The sequence below is a fragment of the Sesamum indicum genome, linkage group LG10, assembly GCF_000512975.1.
Source record: "Sesamum indicum cultivar Zhongzhi No. 13 linkage group LG10, S_indicum_v1.0, whole genome shotgun sequence".
Classification (NCBI taxonomy): domain Eukaryota; kingdom Viridiplantae; phylum Streptophyta; class Magnoliopsida; order Lamiales; family Pedaliaceae; genus Sesamum; species Sesamum indicum.
The window spans coordinates 14,334,210-14,354,544 of record NC_026154.1 but is presented as its reverse complement, the minus strand read 5'-3'; the positions used below and the strand labels follow the sequence as shown (position 1 = coordinate 14,354,544).

Here is a 20,335-nt window from a genome sequence, read left to right as displayed (position 1 = left end):
CTCTAAATATTTATTTGGCTATTTTTTTTTTAAAGAGTTTATAATATCTCAAAATAAAATATTTTGGATCATATAAGCTCTTTAAAAAAAAAGTTAATTTTTCTAAATTTTTTTGTAACATTAGCTGCCGTGGCGCTCTATCCCTGCGTACATATAATAAATAATATTTTATATTTAAAACATATTATGAATAAAAAATTATATATAAGCCAACACATCATATTCCTAAAAAGAAAAAAGAAAGAAAGCAACAATGAGAAAAAAAGAAAATCAACTAAGGGGTATTATTGGTATAATAACAAAATTAATGTCGCGGTGTCATATTCACCGTTTATAAGAAAAAAAAGCATTTTCTTTTTATATAGTATAGATTTTATAAGATATGTAATATTAATATGTCATAAGACTACAATATCCCTTCATACACTCACACAAACTCTCTCAACACACCCACACACACTCCCCTTACTCTCTTTCTCTCTCACACACACTCTCCTCTCTCTCTTTCACTCTCTCTCTCTCTCTCTCACACACACACCCTTACTCTCTTTCTCTCTCACACACACTCTATTCTCTCTCTTTCAATCTCTCTCTCTCTCTCTCACACACACACACAAGCACAAACATACATGCACATAATCTTTGTAGGATCTAAAGAATTTTTTTAACATTCAAAAAAGAAAAAATACTTCATTATTTAATAATAAATTATTATAATTAAATAAAAATAAGATTGATATTGATATTATAATTATTAAAAAAATAAATTCAAGACATTATAAATTATATGATTAAGAAAATATTGCATTAACAAAGAAAATATCAATTATTTTATTCAAAACTTAGGTAATAATTTATTTTTTATTGAAAAAAAATTATCTATTAAATTTTTATTTAGAATTAAATTAATGTGTACTATTTATAAAAGTGTTTCAAAAAATTTTTAAACAAAATATGTCAAGAAATAACAACTTATTTGATCATAATAGTATCATGCCCATTTGAGTTATTTTACCAATTAAAGACCTTATTATGCCAAACATCCTAACATCTTATAAGGTCCAAACACGTTAGGAGCTTATTTTTGAAATAGGATTTCAACATCTTATAAGATCCTAAAACATCTTATAAGATGTTTTAAGATAACTTAACCAAACACCCTCTAAGTCAATTCGTTAGTCTCTATTAGGTTTCCATCATATTTTTTGTGGTGCTGTGACTAAAATATATTTATAAATTATGAATTGTAATTTTAATTATTTTTTGTAATTTAATAACATTTTTAGTGGATTTTTTTTTATAAATTTCCATCCACCTCATCTGATTTTCTTATAATTTTTTAATTCTTTTTTTAAAAAGTAGATTAAACGCAAAGTTAACAATTATAAACTTTCATCCAAAAATTACATACTTTTATCAAATATCAAACAGTATTTATAATTTTTCAAAAAATAAAAGAATATTCATAATTATACGAAACCGCAGTCTACTCATTATCATTTACCCTTCAATTAAATTCAAAAATAATTTTACAACTCAACTTTGGCTACAATTAATTTATTTAAAGCACTGTAAATTTTGAAAAATTCCCAAAGTATAAGCCTTAGAATCTTTTGGGCATCCCAAAAAATCAGTGGGGGGGGGGAGGGGGGAAAGAAACAGCTAGCAGTCCAATATTCTGACCTCCTACCCACCTTTGCCTCACCCTTTTGCTTTTTCTAAAATAAAAAATTAAAGATTTTGATTCCCTCCCCATACTTTCCTTTATTTGTTTGTCTTAAACTTTTAATTATTTAATTATATATACATATATATATATATATATTCACTTCATAGACCCTTTCTCACCCTCCACTTCAATGTGCCAAAAACATAAAAAAACAAGAACACAAGAGAGTGAAAATGAAGGAATTTGATCTCCAAGAACTTGAAGTAGCGACGGATGGATTCTCTCCGTCGCGAATAGTCGGAAAAGGAAGCCACGGCAGCGTGTACAGAGGCATCCTCAAAGACGGCAACCACGTCGCCATCAAGAAGCAATCCTTAGGCCTCCAAAAGCTTGGAGACAACACGAAGCTGGAGAACGAAGCACGTATCTTATCGTCGCTTCATCCCCATCCATGCCTCATCAACTTGCTTGGCATTAGCTACGACTCTTTTGGCAACAAAATTCTTGTCACGGAATACATGCCTAACGGTACGTTGCATGAAATCCTCCACCTCTCGGCCATGCCTCTGTCGTGGCCAAAACGTGTGGAATTCGCCATCCATATTGCTAAGGGGGTTGGTTTCATCCATGAATCCGACCCCTCCATCGTGCACCGGGATATCAAATCAGCCAACGTGTTGGTTGACAAGAATTGGAAGGCAAAGGTAGCCGATTTTGGGTTGGCCATCCGTGAAGACGAGTTAAATGTACCTGCGGGTACAATAGGGTACCTAGACCCTGGTTACACCACGCCTTGCAAGTTGAGCACCAAAACCGATGTTTTTAGCTACGGAGTGTTGTTGCTGGAGCTAATATCCAGCCGAAAAGTGATTGACGTAGTTGAATCGCCGGCCTCGATCGTGGAGTGGGCTGTCCCGTTGATCCAAAAGGGACGGATGATGGAAGTTGTGGACAAAAGAGTTGTTTTGCCACAGTACACGCGACGCAGCATCAAGCAATTGCTACGGATGGCAGCGCGTTGCCTGTCACCAACGGAGGCTCTCCGTCCTTGCATGCCTCAAATCCTTGCCATTTTAGAGAGTTCAATCCTCAGCCCAGTTCCACGCCCTCTGTCCATCAATCTTATCCCTGAAATCATTCTTAAGATATTGAAAAGCAAAAAGATGAGAATCAGTGGCACGTGTGAAGACCATGATATCAGAAGTAAGAAAATGTCCAAACACACATTGCCAGTCAGGGAAATCTTGATTGATCTTACGTTGAAATGACATGTTTTTTCTTTCTTCTTTTTTACTGCATAGTATCATCACTCGACTCCACTCAAGAATGAATAACAACTATTTTATTTATAAAATAATGAAATGGAAGAAGAAAAGGTGGTGGGCTCCTGCTGTCCAAACACAAGATTCCCAAAAAAGCAGGTGGAGAGTGGGTATATATATATATGTAACACGCTTTTCTTTTTATATTTGGAGTCTCATTCTGCATTCTTCTTTTTTTATTTGTTTAGTTGCTTTTTATGGGTACCTTTGGATTTTTTATCTTTATTTTTTATTTGTTGTATATTGTCAGATTTAACTATTTACATATTATTGGGAATTTATTTCATAGTGAGCCCATAAAAATTATAATTATTATGGCGGAATACAAATCAATATAACAACAATTACATTTATAGGAACAGTGAGAAAAATAGATACGATAAATAATTTTAACTCAGGGTTTCGAATCTGATGGGGAAGCCCACAGCCACAAAGGCCGGCAACCCAACCACCGGTTGCTCAAACCCACCAAGGGACGACAGCCACCAAGGCTAACCCACGCCACCAAGGCTAACCCACGCCACCAAGGCACCATTGAACCAATAAGGTTTACATATCTCTTTTATTTTTAAAATCTTCACCGTTATAAGTGTTGTCTAGTCGGACTTCTTTTTCTTTTTTACCTGCAATAAATCTAACGATGATAATTATCAACTTTCATTCTTTTTTTTTTTTTGTTAATATCAATAATATTGTTGAATTTTGGCTAACAAAATGACTTATTTATTAAATCAAAGGAATCTTCGGAGTTACTAAATATAACTTTTCAAACCACAAAAAATTTATGTATAATTACACTAGACTTCAAATTAGGTAAATAAGAGTATTCTAATTAATTCATATTTTATCTACCAAAATTGGTTACCGTAAGGGTTCGAGCCTTAAGAAATAGTACAAATTGATAATGATGATGTATATAGAAATTTTTGGTATCTCATACGCTATTTCTTTCTAGTAATATATGATTCAATCGATACATTAGTATAATTAAGACTAATAACAAATTACAATAAAATAATAATTTATATAAAGTGAGATAATTATCCGTACGTCCTGTGAGGCTTAAACCCATAATTTCGAACTTGTTCATGAGACATTAGCCTTACCCTTTATCACTAAGCTGAGACATTATTGGTTATTGAGTTATAAAAATTGAAAACTGATAATGTAACTCTATCATGATACTACTACATCCAATTTTTAGGGTTATCTATATTTATTTTTCTAAAGTTTGATATAATTACAAATACCTTTTTATTATTTGAAAAATTATCAATAATTTCCTAATATTTGACATAATTACACAACACTTGAGTGATAAATTTCAAAGCAATATCTCATCACCCCATGTGTTATGCCTTGTATTTTTTAGAAGGGCATTCCAGTCCATCAAAATATTTAAAAAAATATATAAAATTATATTCAGAGTTTGAAAAGGTATTTTGGAGAGTTGAATACAATTTTTTTATGTACATAAAAATAGGTTGGTCTAAAAAGACCTAAACGATCCAAAAAGAAGAAAAAAATGAGAGGTCCGTAACAACCTAAAAGGTCCAAATCATGAGAGGCCCAAAAATATTTGATAGGCGGCCTTGGCAGATACCCCCTAGAAAGTAGACAAGCGGGTGACCTCCAAAAAACAAATTGGGAAAGGGAAGAGGTTGAAGGCATCTCCTACTCGGACCATGATCAAAGTCTGATAAATATTTGGCCAAAAGGCCCACGCACATGGCAGTGCACTCTCCTACGTGGCATCTCGTCAACAGCCACATTGGACCACATCAGCCTTAAGAGGACCCCCCTGACGATCGACACTCCTCACAGACGAGAAAGGTGCCCCCGAAGTCCTGGACTCCTTGGCAGCTTGGATTCCCTAACAGTTATGAGTCTTTGCTGATGAAAAGTCCCCTCAAACTCGGAGATAGGATTCAAAAATACTTCTAACAGAAGATAAGATTAAATTATGGCTTATCTAGACGACATTCATCTACTTTTCAGAAAATGAAGGAAACGTGCACAGTCCTATCGGAAGATGTCACCCCTTATAAATACAGATTTACTCTTTCATGCATATGGCATTTCAAAACACCTTCATGAGACCCTCTAACTTATTTCACACATCTCTTACATTTTAAATCATTTCTCTCACTCTCTAAACACTTTTTAAAATACTCTTTAAATATTCTCTAACCACTTTACAAGTACATCATCATGTGTTCTTGTACTTTTTACCGACTTTACTCATCATATCTCAATTTCAATTACATTTATTTACTTTTTGGCTTTATTCCGTCTTAAATCCAATACTGACTTGGGCGTCGAAGTGCTAACACCTTTCTCACATGTTCTCTTTAGGATTTGCATTTGTTTCGACCCAAACTTTGAGTATAGTCCATATCAATTGGACGTATGCGTTTTTTGAACGTATCAATTTTAATTTCATTTTAACGGAATAAAGAATAGGTTTATTATTGGATAACAGTATTAACAATTTTTTAAAAAATTAAGAGTATTTTTCATTGTATTAAATCACAGTAAAAGTCGACGTAATTTAGGTACTCTATATCGTAATTATGATAATTAAAAAATAATTGTGATCACATAGTTGATAGTACGAAACTACCCTTCCAGCGGATCGCACAGAACGCAGAAGAGTGTTGATGAACCGGACCGGTTAGAGGGCAATGCTGAGCCGGTCTGGAGAATAGAACAATGGCAGATTAAACACACCAACACCATTACTTTCTCTCTCTAGAAAACTTCCATAGCTGATAGCTCTGTTCTCTTAATAAAAATACTTTCTTGTGCACACCCTCCAAACCCTAACCCTAATTTTAGCTGATGAAGACTTTTTTCCGTTGATTTTAAGAAAATCGGCTGGTGGCACAAAGAGGGAGGGAGGCGATGGAGACTCACATCAGCCACAGCCTGTTCGATAGACGCCCCTTAACCAAGTCTAGGACCCCTCCTGTTAAATGGTTCAAAGAATGGTAAATAAGAAAACCCTCATTATTTCTGTATAATTTTCCAGTGTTCTTTGGATGAAGTTACTCCGGTTGATTGATTGATATGTTGGTTTGCGATCTTAATTGTTTTTAGGTTATTTTCCTGTTGGTGTATGTAGAAATTGTGTATCTAACGGATGAGTTGAGCGGAGCAGTTCTTTCCAGTTTTTGGTAAGGTTTTTTGGACATTGCTAACCTGTTGATTTTGTTTTAGGGTGCCTCAAGACCTTATCACAACTGGTGGGAAGTGTATGGTATTGAAGTGGGTTAATGGTTAGTCCCAATGACTTCTTTATTTCCATAATTTACGCATTAGGATTTGCTGTTTGTTTCTTATTTGTTCAATTTACAAACATTTTATGTATTTCTGACGTATGTATCTCACTGATGTTGAAATAATGTATTCCCTTATTCATTTTGTATTTTGTTTGGTACTTACATCTGTATTTGTGCATCCAGTGTCATCTTTTTGTTGTCTGCAGATGTTAGCAGCGTGACACTATGTTGTTTGATACAAGTAGATTTTAGGTGTGTAATGGAGGTTTGGAGCGATTTTGTTCCTTTCAGGAAAGGTTAAAATTGAAGTATAATGTTGAAGAAGTTGGTGTATTTGTTGTGATCTATGGCGGGGTACAGTTGGATTAAGGTATTGTGTGGATAATCGTCTTGTGTGAGAGGAGTAGTCGTTTGTAGTTATAATTCTATTTTTTTGAATGATTTAGCCCCTGTTCCTGCCATTTAACATTGAACGGTTTATGAAACTTCTCCTAAATAGCATGATGAAAGTTTACTGGTAGATTCTCTCTTTTAGAAAAGGAAAATTCTATAGAAAGAGAAGTTGTTGTGGTTTAATTTCTGAGAACACTCTGAGATTTCTTTAGGAGATAGTTATGAAGGCCTTATGTCCTGAAGGGTTCGGCTTAACTTCCCTGTATGTTTGTGATAGGTACTTCAGATTTCTAATCATCTAATCTTTATATAATTTACATTATTGCTTTTGTTGGTTATTTTGATGATTTATTTGATTTCAAATCTCATGTGTATTCATATAAGATTTAGGTCCTTGTATTTATGTGTCAAGTCTTGGGGTTATTTCTGTAACAACCCAACAGCTGGCTTAGGAGAGGTATAGGGTGCTCGTGGAAACTAAATTTATTAGTGACCAGTCAACCTTATTGAAGGTGATGAATGAACCCAAACATTGGTCACCATGAGTCAGAACACTGTTAACTTAATGGTATTTACTATTTACAACATAAAGAAAGCCCGGTAAGTTTATATGCTCAAGTTACAGACTTCTCATGACTGTCTGTATATGGAATGGGCAAAGCTTGAAACTATTTTATTTTTTGTTGAGGAATATAAAATCATTCTGATTCTGTGTTTTCTTTACCTCAAAATATTTCTTTTCTCCATGCGTAGTGATAATTGGAAACCGTGCTCATTTGACCTACAAATTTGTTGTCTTTTCCAGAGGCCACGATGAAGGCCATGAAAGAGAAGTCAAAAGAACCAGAAGTGGTAGAGCCTGAGCCTGAACCAACAACAGAAGTTCTTTTCCTTTGCAGTTACGAAGGCTGTGGAAAGACATTTATCGATGCTGGAGCCTTGAGGAAGCATTCTCATATTCATGGGGAGAGACAATATGTATGCCATTATGAGAATTGCGGAAAGGTAATATGATCTCCTGGTGAATTTTGGGATAAATGGCTTAACCATAAGAACATATTAACTTTTCCTGTTGCCCATTTATCATAGTATGCGCCATAAAGTGCCCCAAAGTGGTATACTTAAGTTCAAGAAAAGAGGGAAAAAATAGTCCTTTCGTGTATACCTCACACATAAAGGAAAAGGTTGAAAAGCATTGTGGAGCTCTTAATGCCTCGGATGGAGATTTTGGTGGTGATGCATATATCTTATAACGTTTTGCTCTATATTTAGGGAATTATATATCCATTTATACCCTAACGGATGCAGATTTACAGAGTTATCTACTTTGAATTGGTTCTAATGGTGAACCCCTTTAGGTTATTGAATGCCATGAGTTAACAAGAGACCACCTCCACAAACAAACGGAGATCACTGTGTTTAATTATGCCTTTAGAATATGTAATTGTACAGTTCTTTACTTCACAAGAAAGAAAGGAAAAGGGGACAAATGTTGGTGCTTATAAACCAACTTTGTAATGCTGAAGACCTGTTAAGAAGTGTTGTCAGTTCCTAATCAGAAGGGAACGAAACTAACCTGACAAATAGAAAAGGAACTTCATGCAGCTTAGTCCACATGGTGTCCTTGGCCCTGTTCTTTTTTTTATTAGTAGTATTTTAATTTCTTGTGGAAATCTCTGAGTAGGTAGTGGGATTTTCATGTTATTATTATTTTAACTTATTGTGGGAACTTGTGGCACAACTACATTGAGATTTATTGAAGAGTGAATCAGATAACACCTTTTGCTGGTATAATTGCAATGGTAGATCTAAGCAAATCTTGATAAAGGACTTCTGATGCTATATGACTTGCATATTTCATAGAAGTTGGGAAAAACTTTTATCTCACATAGGCTTCCGCAAAACAAGTTGCCTTTGACAATTGATCTTAACTAACTCATAGTCAGAAACGTGCAACGAACAGAAAGGCATAATGTTCTTCAGCATATCTACTTGTAGTTGATAGAATTGTTAAAGAGAATTGCATGATTGTCCTATTATACTACACCTCGATTCTTTGTCTATACCGTCTCTTTGTTATCTTTATATGCTAAATGTCTTAAACCTTACTCTGCAGAAATTTTTGGATAGTTCAAAGCTAAAGAGGCATTTCTTAATCCATACTGGAGAGAGAGACTTTGTGTGCCCACATGAAGGCTGTGGTAAGGTGAGTAAATCTACCTTCTGGAATCTCAATAATTGTTGGAGTGGGATGATGAAAATATGAAGATTTCGTCTTGATTCCGCTGGCTATTTATGTCAATTCTGGTCTTGTAATTTTCTGTAATGCAGGCGTTCTCTCTAGATTTTAACCTCAGGTCGCACATGAAAACACATTCACAGGAGAATTATCATATTTGCCCATATCCTGAGTGCGGAAAACGATACGCACATGAATACAAGCTGAAGAATCACATTGCATCTCATCATGAGAAGGTTAATACTTCCAAATCTCCATTGTCTTTGCTAGCCTTATCATTTTATTAACTTCACATTTTTCTTTGTCTTCTTCATGTTCTGCAAAAGAAAACTCTTGTCCTTGCATCAAATTCATCGCATATAGCTTCTAGTAATTGGTCGTTTATTTAACAAACATGTACACATGTATATATAATTTATAGGATTGGTTACAAAAACCTCTCTGTGAGTTACTGTAATTGCTGATTATGCCCTTCTCCCTTTTGGAAATGCAACCACCTTTCCTCTAACCACATTAAGTAAACCTTATAATCTCTCTTTTACTCCTACTTTTGTAACCCATACGAGTCATGTGTGGCAACTGATGCAGAATGTTGTAGATGCGCCCAAATATGCTATGCCAACAGAAAAGCCAGTGAAAGCTCCAAAGGCGTCGACAGGAGCTTCCGGCCCTGCATCATCGGATCGACCCTATGCCTGCCCGTATGAAGGGTGTGAGAAGGCCTACATCCATGAATACAAGCTGAATCTTCATCTAAGAAGAGAGCACCCTGGCCATTTTCCGGATGAGAATGCCAAGAACAACCAACCAAACACCGAAAACGAGGTGGATGAAGGCAGCGATCAAGAAGTGTATGCTGGAAAACGTGGCAACGGTAAAGTTCAAAAACAGAACAGGGCTAAGCCAAATCTGAGGCTGCCCCCATCAAAAGTTGCTCAGCGCAAAAGCTCCGCTGCATCTGTTGCCAACTTGAATGTGGTGAAAAAGCCTTGGCCACTTAAAGAGGAGGTGTATGAAGAAGAGGATAGTGAAGAAACAGAAGAGGAAAGAGACAATGTTGGGGATGGATGGAGGTATGGAGAAAACAATGAGGACGATGATGAAGAGACAGAAGACGAGGACTGAGTATAGCTTGTTGGTATTTGTACGCCGTTGTCTTTGGATGAACAGGTTTATTTTTGGTTTTCTGTTCTAATGGGGCATGTCTAATGAGAAGGTTAAATGTTAAAATGACATCTGTTTCCCCAACCGAGACGAATAAGGGCTCCTTTACATTGACAGATGGGATAAAAGAGTGATGTAGAAATATGATTTTTTTTTATCCTAGTAATGTCATACTTTAGCTGACATGAGGAATGTAGGAATCTCAATTAGGGCGTCTTTATTTATTATGTTTATTTTTATAGATTGAAGTAGTGTTACCATGTCTCAGATACTGCATTCCTTTTTCTTTCTTTTCCTGTTCATTTTTCAGCTTTCTTCCAAATTCTCTTTAGTAATCATTCCTCGTTTGCAAATGGTTTTGACTGCATGTAGATGATCTCCAGCTGTGGTCTGGTGAAAAAATGGATCCATACTCAAATTAGGATTAGGTGGACAAGAAGTTTTAAGGGCATTCACATAGTTAGTTTAAATCACTAGGAATAATCATTTCAATTCAACACTTAATAGTAATACAACAGGATTCAAGAAAATTTGACAAAAATGAGCATATTCGTACATAAGAGTCTTCAAGTCCCCTCGATAACTAGGAAAGATTACTAAACACAGCAAAATCTGAGACTGGTTAAACAGAATCCAAACCAAAAATGCTCTCTATAACAAGGGGTCTTCATGCTGAATCCATCTAATGGGATTTCACATACTCTTGAACAATATGAAGGCCCTCACTTTCTTCCCCGTAATCCTGCAAAATGATTAGAACATAATTATGATGCAAAAGTTGGTTTTATCCTAGAGATCAGAGGAATGAGAAAAGTTTAAGTGGCGCTCCACAAGTTCCTAGCCCGTACCTTCACAACAACACAAGCGCAACCAACCACCTTCCTTGCTTTTCCTTCGGAGTCGATCTTACAGAGCTGAATGCAGATAACAAAAAGATAAAACCATAAACAACAATTAATAATAAGAAGAAAGAGCCTCTTAGTATACAGATACATAAAAAATATAAAACATCATGATGAAATGAGGAATGAATTACACTCATGTTACATCAGACATGTGAAAGAAATATAAGATTAGCACTTAGAGACTCAGGATTTTCGTCTTTTCCTTATAGTCAATATGTAATTTCTATGGTTGTGCACGCTTGATCAAAATGTGCATATGAAAAAAACATGGGCTTCCATTTAACTAAATTGGAATGCCAAATTAATGTGTAGAGGGAAGAAACCATCAGACAGCTGGATTATCACATCAATAGACAGACCAAGCTGTCTCAGACGACCGTCGTGAGAAATTTAAATCCATAATCATCCTTTGGCTTCAGATATAGTGGATAAAATAAGACCCTCGCCTGAATACCAACAAACTACAAGAAAGAAAATTGAATAAATCCTAAAACTATGCTAATTCAACACAACAGTTTTAATAACTTTAGCAAGGGCTTTATTTTACTTTTTTTTTTTTAACTTGTAGAGGTAAATCAATAAGCATTAAACTTATGTTTCCTCCGTAGATGTTCAGGTAGACATAGGAGAGACCTATCCAAATTCCACTGAAGGAATACACTGATATTGGGCGCTGCATTCATCTCTAAGGCGTGGTTCAGGGGCCAAAGAGCCAAATTCCAGCCCCATGTGTCCACTCTACATATCATCCCAGATTTCACATGTAAACTGAAGATCGGACTTCTGACAAATAAAGTAAGGGTAAGAAAATACAATGCTAGGTCACTTACTCCAGCCCACTCGCCAAGAGTTTTAGCACTAGGCACTGTTATCAAGCTAACATTGTGATCAGCACATAGAGCTTTCACCAATTTAACATAATCTGCCTGGTCACAATCCTCTGCCAAAACACAAAGCTGAGCAGCATGCTTCTCAATAACCTTGGCAGCCTCATGAAGACCTCGAGCAAGGCCACCATGAGCCCGTGACTTCCTCAGGACTAGCTGCAAAGCAGTCATGATATCCATAGGCTCCCCAAGAGCTGGGGCTGGAGCCTCTGCAACAGGAGCATCTTCACTGTAAGGGACAAAAAATGGGATGTATCAGAAAAGCATTGAGCAAAAGAACCCAAGTAACAGATCCATCATCCTTATCCTATTTCAAACCCTTAACAACTGCAAACGTGTTGACTACATTGTTAAAGAGCAAACTTACATAAACAATGAGACAAACAGTAATAGAACCTCAAGTAACTCTTAGAGATGTCTATATATTCCAAATTCAGAACATCCAAAAAGGCAACTGATAACATTCAGGATATTTAATTATATTTTCTTAAAAAAAGAAAAAGAAGAAGACTACTGAACATCATCAGCAATATCAATGAAATGAAAATTTAAAATCTTAATACAAAATGAACTTCTCATTGCGCAAAAATTCAAAATTCTTCAATCAGTAAAGTTCTGTTTGCAAGAGAAACAATAACTGGTTGCCACTTTTTTTTCCATGGGCCAAGAGACATAACGGGTGAAGGGCCCAATCTGTGTGCACAATTAATTTTAAATTTTAAAAACCACTTATTATTTCAAAAAATATATAATATCTGAATAAATAAAAAAAACTATTATAAAAATGGAAGGGAAAAAAGAGAAGCTTAAATTGAGAAGAAATAGAGAAAAATGATGAATAGGAAAATATAGAAAAAAAATTAAAAAGTGCCAGTAAAAAAGTTTGAAGAAACAAAAAGGGCAATCTTCAATTATACAAAAGAATAGATAGATAGATAGATAATGCAGCACCTGCACAAAAAACAGGAACCTGACTAACTCGGGTAGACAATTGAACATAATCTGATTTCCCTAAACTAAAACATTACCCAACAAGCTACAGGAAATGAATATAACTAACACAACTCACTTGTAAATATGTAGAGATAGAAAAAATATAGATAAAATACTATAAATGCAACACAAGAGTTCAAACTTTCCAATTACCCTTAGAATGCATATTAACATCTTCAACACCATGCATTTGTAAAATATGCAGTTCTGGGGACCTACTACCCATAATCACATAAGAAGTGCATATTTGAAGTCAAAACTTTGCAATTACCCAGACATTTTCCTTCCAGATGTCAACCTCGGAGCTTCTGACCAGCTGCCAGTAAGGAACAAGCAACTAAATCAGGGAAAAAAGGAAAAGAAAAGAGAAATGCATTGCTACACACTGTCATTAAAGGCTAATTATCTAATTCCACAGTATTTAACTGGAAAAATTCAAAAATTACTCAACAATTTCAACTTTAGCAGCAGAGAAATGCATATGCAAGACGTCGTGAAATTCTTTTCCAATAACAGTAAAGACAAAACCAGAATTTGAAGTGATAATTTCAGTCAATATCGTGGATTCGTACTTGACCAATCTCAAAATCAGCCATTATGCTATCGTTTCACCGAACAAGAAGCGGTTAATTACAACCATATACTACACTATCACAACCCAAATACACGAAATGCATCCGTACCTGGTGGTAGATTGGCGGCGGCGCTGCGGAGGAGAGTGGTTGGAGTGGTGGAAGGAGCGAAGTTGGCGAATGCATTTTATACAGTGTCAGGGGGCTGGGCATAAACCCTAACCTTCACTTTAGAGCTCCATTTCCTAAAATACCCTTGCTCTTTTATTTAAAAATTAAAATGTTCTCAATATTACTAATAATGGGTAATTTCCATTTTCATCCCTATTTTTATAAATTAATTGTAAAGTCATCCTTCGCATTTTCAATATTTGCAAAATCCTATTATTTCATTCACTAAAATCACACCAATTACTATATATCAATTAACTATGCATTCATCAAATCCAAGCATATATTTTTGTGGAAGGAAAACAGCCTGAGAAATTTCTGCGTAAGCCGTATTTTAATATATGTCCACGTGCATCAGCTAAAAATATCAGTTTTGCATTTGGAAATGCTAACAACGCCACAGATCTTGGGCCCAGAATTTTCATGGCCTAGACCGAGATGCTCCACAACCCAAACTTAAAAACTTGAGAGCTACTAATCAACAACGCAGTGCTCGATGTAGTTGCAGCCACGTGCAAGATCACAAAGACATTATCCGAGCCTATTAAAAGAAATATGGCGATCAAATTTTCGATATCTTGATTTGAACACAGTGATAGTATCCCTGTATCAGGCGATACCCCATCAACATTATGACGTCACTCAACCATATTGTTCTGTTACCAATTGCAACCCCAGCATATACCACTTGATAGATATAGTGTTTATAATATAGTGAGTGGTTTGCAAATTCATAAAATAAGTATTTATAATTTATTGTTAAATATAGTGTTTTTAGTTTATAACTTTTATTTTTAAACAATTTAAATTAAGTTGATTTAAGTCAAAAATTATAAATAACTATAGCTTCATCCCGACATATGCATCTTATAAATATCAAATTATTTTTTCAAACGTTCAAACTTTAATTTTTTTCATATTTAACTTTTATCTTCAAATATTCTCAACTTTTGCTGTTGTTTAACTTACAACTTTTTTCCACCTACAAATGCAAGAGCTATTTGTGAACACCCCATTATAGTAATATTCTTAAGGATAAATTTCAACTGCCTCACTTAAGATTTCACATAATTATAAATACTCCCTTATTATTTGAAAAATTATAAATACCTCTCTCAAATAAAAAATTAATTATGTGGTCCCTAGACGGTAAAGTTGGTATTACTATTTTACCCTTATTGATTATTTTTTAAAAATAAAAAAAATATTTGAAAAAATAAAAAAAAATTGAGGGTGGGTAAAATAAATAATCTTGAGGAAATATTAGTTCATAAAAATATTTAAAAATTTATAAAATTATAGTTTAAAACTCAAAAGGGCATTTTAGTCAATTCACTACAAAAATTGGATGAAAACCTAACGGAATGAGCTCGTTGTTAGATGAATGTTAAAATCGGGGGATATTTATAATTTTTTAAAAAATAAAATTTATATTTATAATTATATCAAATCTCATGAAAGGTGGTTGTAGTTTAGTTTATTTTTAATTAGTGTCAATTTTTACATTATAAAAACTTTTATGTATTTACTTTATAATTAATCACTTATAAAAAGGACAAATTTTTGGAAGCACTTCCAAGATAACAAACAGTTACTCTAGGGATTGTGGGCATATGATTTGATGTTGGCCTTGGCCCCCTACAACAGTTGCTGACCATTGATGTTGACAATGACCCATCAAACTTTCTCAATCAAGGCCCAAAACCTACAAATATCATTTTTTAACCTTCCACCTTTCATGGGGTAATTTTCTGAAAAGTTGAATCTGCATCTTTCACCTTTTTTAGCAAGCTTTTTTCACCTGAAAGCATCAACTTCTATGTGTGTTTTTTTACCAACTTTTCTTGGCAAGAAAAAGGTAAAATTTTTGGAGGATGAAAGGGGTCAAAATTGAGGTTTAATTACACCTTGGTAGTATTTGATTTTGTTTTTGGAGTGTTTTGTTTCGGTCATTTGAGATAAAAAGAGAAAAATGGAGATAAATACATGTGTGTTGAAGATAGATTGTATATTTGGATTTGTATTTTGAGGTAATTTAAAATATTTTAAAATAAGTGTTGTATGTTTGATATTGGAATTTGGAAAATAAAAATTATTGTTCATTGTCAAATTATATCTTTTTTATATAAATATTGTGTGTTTAATGTTGTATTTCTTAGAGACAAAAATCACTATTTATTGTCAAATAATGTCTCTTTTTATATTATATTTATATATATAAATATATATATTATATATAGAAAGTTAAAAAATAAATAATATTATTAATTAATTAATTATTATAAATAGTATTATTAATTAATAAATAGAATTTAATAAAATTATAACTATTTTAAAACATATGTATTTTAATTGAACAAACAAATACTTGATGAAATTGAGTAAGACTGGTCTTGTTGGAATCGTCTGGACGACATGATTCGAACGACTATGGTCTTAATCTGTGATTCGTCCTGACGGTGGAGAAATGGCAGCAAACAGTTTCAGCACGAATTTTCGGCGGAAAAATCTTCAAATTTTCATATCTCAACAAATATTTAATAAAATTGAACTAGGTTGGTTCCGTTAGAACCGTTAGGTCGAGGCGAGTCCAGTGGTGGTGGTCCATGATCGTGGGTCGCTCCGGTGGCGGCGAATCGACGGCCGAAAGGTGCGGTGGTCGTGCTAAAAATTCATTATTTACGATTGATAAAACTTAAAATTGTTTATGGGGAAATATTCGTCTCATCAAGGGAAGTCGAACGGTATATTTGATGGTTCACAACTCGCCATGATGATGCCAAAATTTTAACGAGAAGTTAGCAGCAATTCGTCGTAAAATAAAATAATTTTTTTTAAAAAAAAATTGTCACACATTAATTTTTTTTTTAAAAATCAATGTCACCGCGGTGACGTAGAGAAATTTTTTTTTAAATAAAAATTACTCACCACGATGCCACTTACTTTTTTAAATTTTTTCAAAGCACCTTATTTTTCTAATTTTTTTCCTGCATTTTTTAAATAAATTCCTCAAAATATAATTACTATAATATTTTTTTTATAATTTTGTTAGTGATAATTATTGTGTAAAAGTTATCACTTTCAATTATTAGTAACTAGTAATTTGTGGCACATCCTATGTGGTGTGAAATTTTTATAATTATTATTTCAAATAAAATATTTATTATTTAATAAAGTATATACAAAAATGTTAATACTAAATTTGTAAAAGAAAATAGTGGGAAAAAAAAGATGAAAGATAATTAAAATAAAAATAAATAACTATCAAAAGATAATGTAAATTAAATGTAAAAAAAACATACCAAAAAAGATAGAGACACCAAAGAGGTGCCTCCCGTCATATAGTACGAGCATATGTGGCATACTCACATATGTGTGTATAATCAATTTAAAATTTAATAAAATTATTATTATTTTAAAAATAATTAATTAGATTAATAAAATATTAAAAATATAAAAATGGAAAAAAATTATAAAAAAATGAGAGAAGAAAAGGAGATGTCTGGGAGTTGATTAAGGAGAAAATGGGAAGTTAACAAGAGACATAAAAATTAAAGGTTGAGAAAAGAAAAAAATAAAAATTAACATACCAAAATATTGAAAACACCAATAAGGTGCTCTTCTCTTGTAGAAATAACAATTCACAAATGAAAGTATAAAAATAAATTTTTAGGAAGAAGCGCGGATATCTCGCTCTATTTAAGGAGATTCAAGTCCTCTGCAGTAAACTTCTCACTAGTCCAGCAGTGTCGCTCTTGACCTGTCTCCTCTAAAATACAACAACCCAACAACGTCGCACGACTCTAACTCACTCTGGACAAGTAGTAGAATTCAAAGCTCCATAAAAAGAACAACTTCCCAAAACTAATATAACTCTCTTTTATAATTGCATGTAGTATATGTGATGTGTGTGTCACAAAACAAGTAGAATGATCCCGTTTTATAAGTATAGAAAACATCCACCATCTTAATGTGAATTAGTAGACAATTATGTAATAAAAAGTGGTGATAAATGGGTAGTAATGTGTACGAATATGGTGTAATAGTAGGATGATGGTATTGAAGAAATATTATTACAAACATTATGACATAAACATCCATTAACCTCAACTTCAATAGGAGAATATGAAGAGACGTACATTTTAATTTAAATATAAAAATGCAATATATATTAATATATATATATATAGAAACATCTTCAATTATATAAAGGTATAGATAGATAATAAATAGTATGTAAAATTACATAATTATATTTGTCACTGTGTATATATATTTGTATTGTTAGTTGTTATTATAAATGTGTTTTTAATTACTAATAGAGACAATTTACATAAAAAAAATTATAACTAATAATTAATTATAAAATTATTATCACTTAATATATAATTTTAATGATTATATGTATATATATATCTCGATTTTGTGCGGTGGTTGAAATAGAAATAATTTGTTGATGAGACATAATTCAGTTGGCGAAACTAAGGAGTTTATTGAATAATTTATCATAAGGGGGTATTTGTAATTGTAAAAAATATTAGGGGTGCCCATCGTAGTTTACCTTAAAAAGGGTTATACTTAAACCCCCCAAAATGCAAAATTGCGCTTTTCCCAAAACAAACTTATATTTACACTTCTTTTGAAAATTCACCATTTACACCTGATTCATTCCATTACAATTGAAATAAAAAATATTGACGTTAGAAATATTGTTGGGGAATGTTAAATGATGATAAAATTATAAATTTATGTAAAATTTTTTTGATGAGTTCATCATTTCTCACAAACCTTAACAGAAGAAGGTCGAGTGTAAATAGAGAGTTATTGGAGGAGGTGTAATGTAATTTTAGATTTTTTTTAGAGAAATTATAATTTTATATTTTAAAAGGGGTCTAAATGTAATTAATTTAAAAAAATAAATACATTCCTCTTTTTTTTTTTTTCTTTTTAAAGTAAAACTTCTAAGCGGTTGTGTAATTTTAAGTGGTATTGATGTGATGTGTGATGTTTTGTTAGTTGGGAGAAATAGAAGAAAATGGGGAAATGAAGGGCCGCTGTCAAGTTCCCTTTTTATGTGGGAAAGCAATCAAAGATGGATATGGTTATGAGCAGTAAATCCAACGAATGGGATGATGACTTCCGTTATGTGTACGAATCTATGGTGGGATCAAATCTTCTATGGAAATGATTTTAAATTCATAATATTATTTTTTATATTTTAAATTATATTTTTTTAGTATTATAATGGAATATTCAAAATTTATTTGGATAATCCTTATTTACTATTTTTATAGAAATATAATTTTCTTCATGCCTTGGCACGGGTACTAACGAACTTTAAATTATATTTTTTTACATATTAATAGATTATGAAGTTTAGAAAATTATAAAAAAAATATCAATTTAATAAGAATCCAAAAATAAATGAATTAAGTATCTATATTGATATGAGCGAAAGTGCTCGTAATGAAGGCTTTGGACTTTAAGTTTTTGGGCTGAATTTTTAACAAGTTTAAAAGGGAGAATCTGCAAGAAAGATACTGATACATCGATAACCAAATCAAACAATAATTGTAGAAAGATAAATTTCAAGAAGAATAAAATAGCAACGAGTGCGTAGAAGGTGAAAAAATAATTTGTTGACAAGAATACTTAAGTAATAAGTTGAAATGTGTGCTCGTGTTAATAAGATGTTACTCTAACCAAAGGAAGGCTGACTTTTACAGCTGCAGCCTTCCACGGATGAGATAGGATCCCTAGGGACGCAAGCTAGGGGCTGCTATGAATAAGTCTCCTCAACATTTGAAAGCCGTTGACAAAGATCTCCAAAGAGTCTTGGCTATGAGAGAAATTTTTGAAGAGATAAGTTTCTTGAGGGATACGCTCCGAGCTTTCAAGAGCTAGTTGGAGGCGTTAATATTATTTTATTGCCCTTGTCACAGTTTATATGGGCACTTATTCAATCTTGAAGCAAATGAACTCCTGCCACAAGGAAGAATGGCAACTTGGCGGCCGAGTCAGCATCAGGCACTTTGAGCTGATAGGCGTGGATTACGGCTCATTCCCCAATAGTCCATACGTGGTATTCCGACCAAGAGGGGCTATTCTCTTTGGGCCTTTGCACCTCAGGGCCCATATACCATATTTCTATGCAGATTGGGCCATCAAGTGGGTCAGGCCGATATTTGGTCCCAGTGTATTATTTTTGTGTATCATATACTTTATTATTAAGTTAGAGCACCTTTTTGATTTGTGTTTCTTTTTAGTTTTTCTTTTTTTATGATTATATCATTGATTTTATTTAAGTTTCTCCCTTTTTTCATAAATGCTAAGTTGTCCACTTCTCAACTTTCACTAACTTGAACTTGTTATAGACAGAAAAATGAGGTATCAGCCTCATAGACTTGTCAAAGAGGTTTGTACATGTGCATGTGTGCTGACCAGGCTAAGAATCGACACTTAACTACGTAGGAATCGATATACAAAAATTAAGATATACAATTAACTCCATCAAATATCTTGACAAGAATTCAAACCCACATTATAAGTGTGACAATATTTGACTTTAACCATGAGACCTCAAAGATTTGGAGTGTAAATTAAGGTATATGCTTGGGTGATATAATGAATTGATAAAGTGTTTCATCAAAAATAAAATTAAGCTATATACTAGACTCTCTACAAAAGTTTTTAACTTTTTTAAAATTAAAAATTTCACAAAGAATAAAGCAATGTTTTG

The 20,335-nt window shown here is 33.2% G+C and overlaps 3 protein-coding genes across 3 annotated transcripts; 2 read left to right on the top strand and 1 right to left on the bottom strand.

Annotated features, from left to right (window-relative positions):
- On the top strand, positions 1,749-3,158 carry LOC105172547 (serine/threonine-protein kinase-like protein At5g23170). Its single transcript, XM_011094027.2, has one exon. The coding sequence runs from the start codon at positions 1,903-1,905 to the stop codon at positions 2,935-2,937; it is 1,035 nt and encodes a 344-aa protein (XP_011092329.1). The 5' UTR covers positions 1,749-1,902; the 3' UTR covers positions 2,938-3,158.
- LOC105172546 (uncharacterized zinc finger protein At4g06634) lies at positions 5,700-10,370 on the top strand. The gene is made up of 6 exons (XM_011094026.2): positions 5,700-5,981; positions 6,211-6,269; positions 7,471-7,670; positions 8,782-8,871; positions 8,997-9,140; positions 9,493-10,370. The coding sequence occupies exons 1-6, from the start codon at positions 5,896-5,898 to the stop codon at positions 10,027-10,029; spliced, it is 1,116 nt and encodes a 371-aa protein (XP_011092328.1). The 5' UTR covers positions 5,700-5,895; the 3' UTR covers positions 10,030-10,370.
- Positions 10,509-13,652, bottom strand: LOC105172544 (40S ribosomal protein S12-like). The gene is made up of 5 exons (XM_011094025.2): positions 13,537-13,652; positions 13,125-13,169; positions 11,804-12,089; positions 10,917-10,982; positions 10,509-10,810 (listed from the first exon to the last, which is right to left on the bottom strand). The coding sequence occupies exons 2-5, from the start codon at positions 13,130-13,132 to the stop codon at positions 10,751-10,753; spliced, it is 420 nt and encodes a 139-aa protein (XP_011092327.1). The 5' UTR covers positions 13,133-13,169; positions 13,537-13,652; the 3' UTR covers positions 10,509-10,750.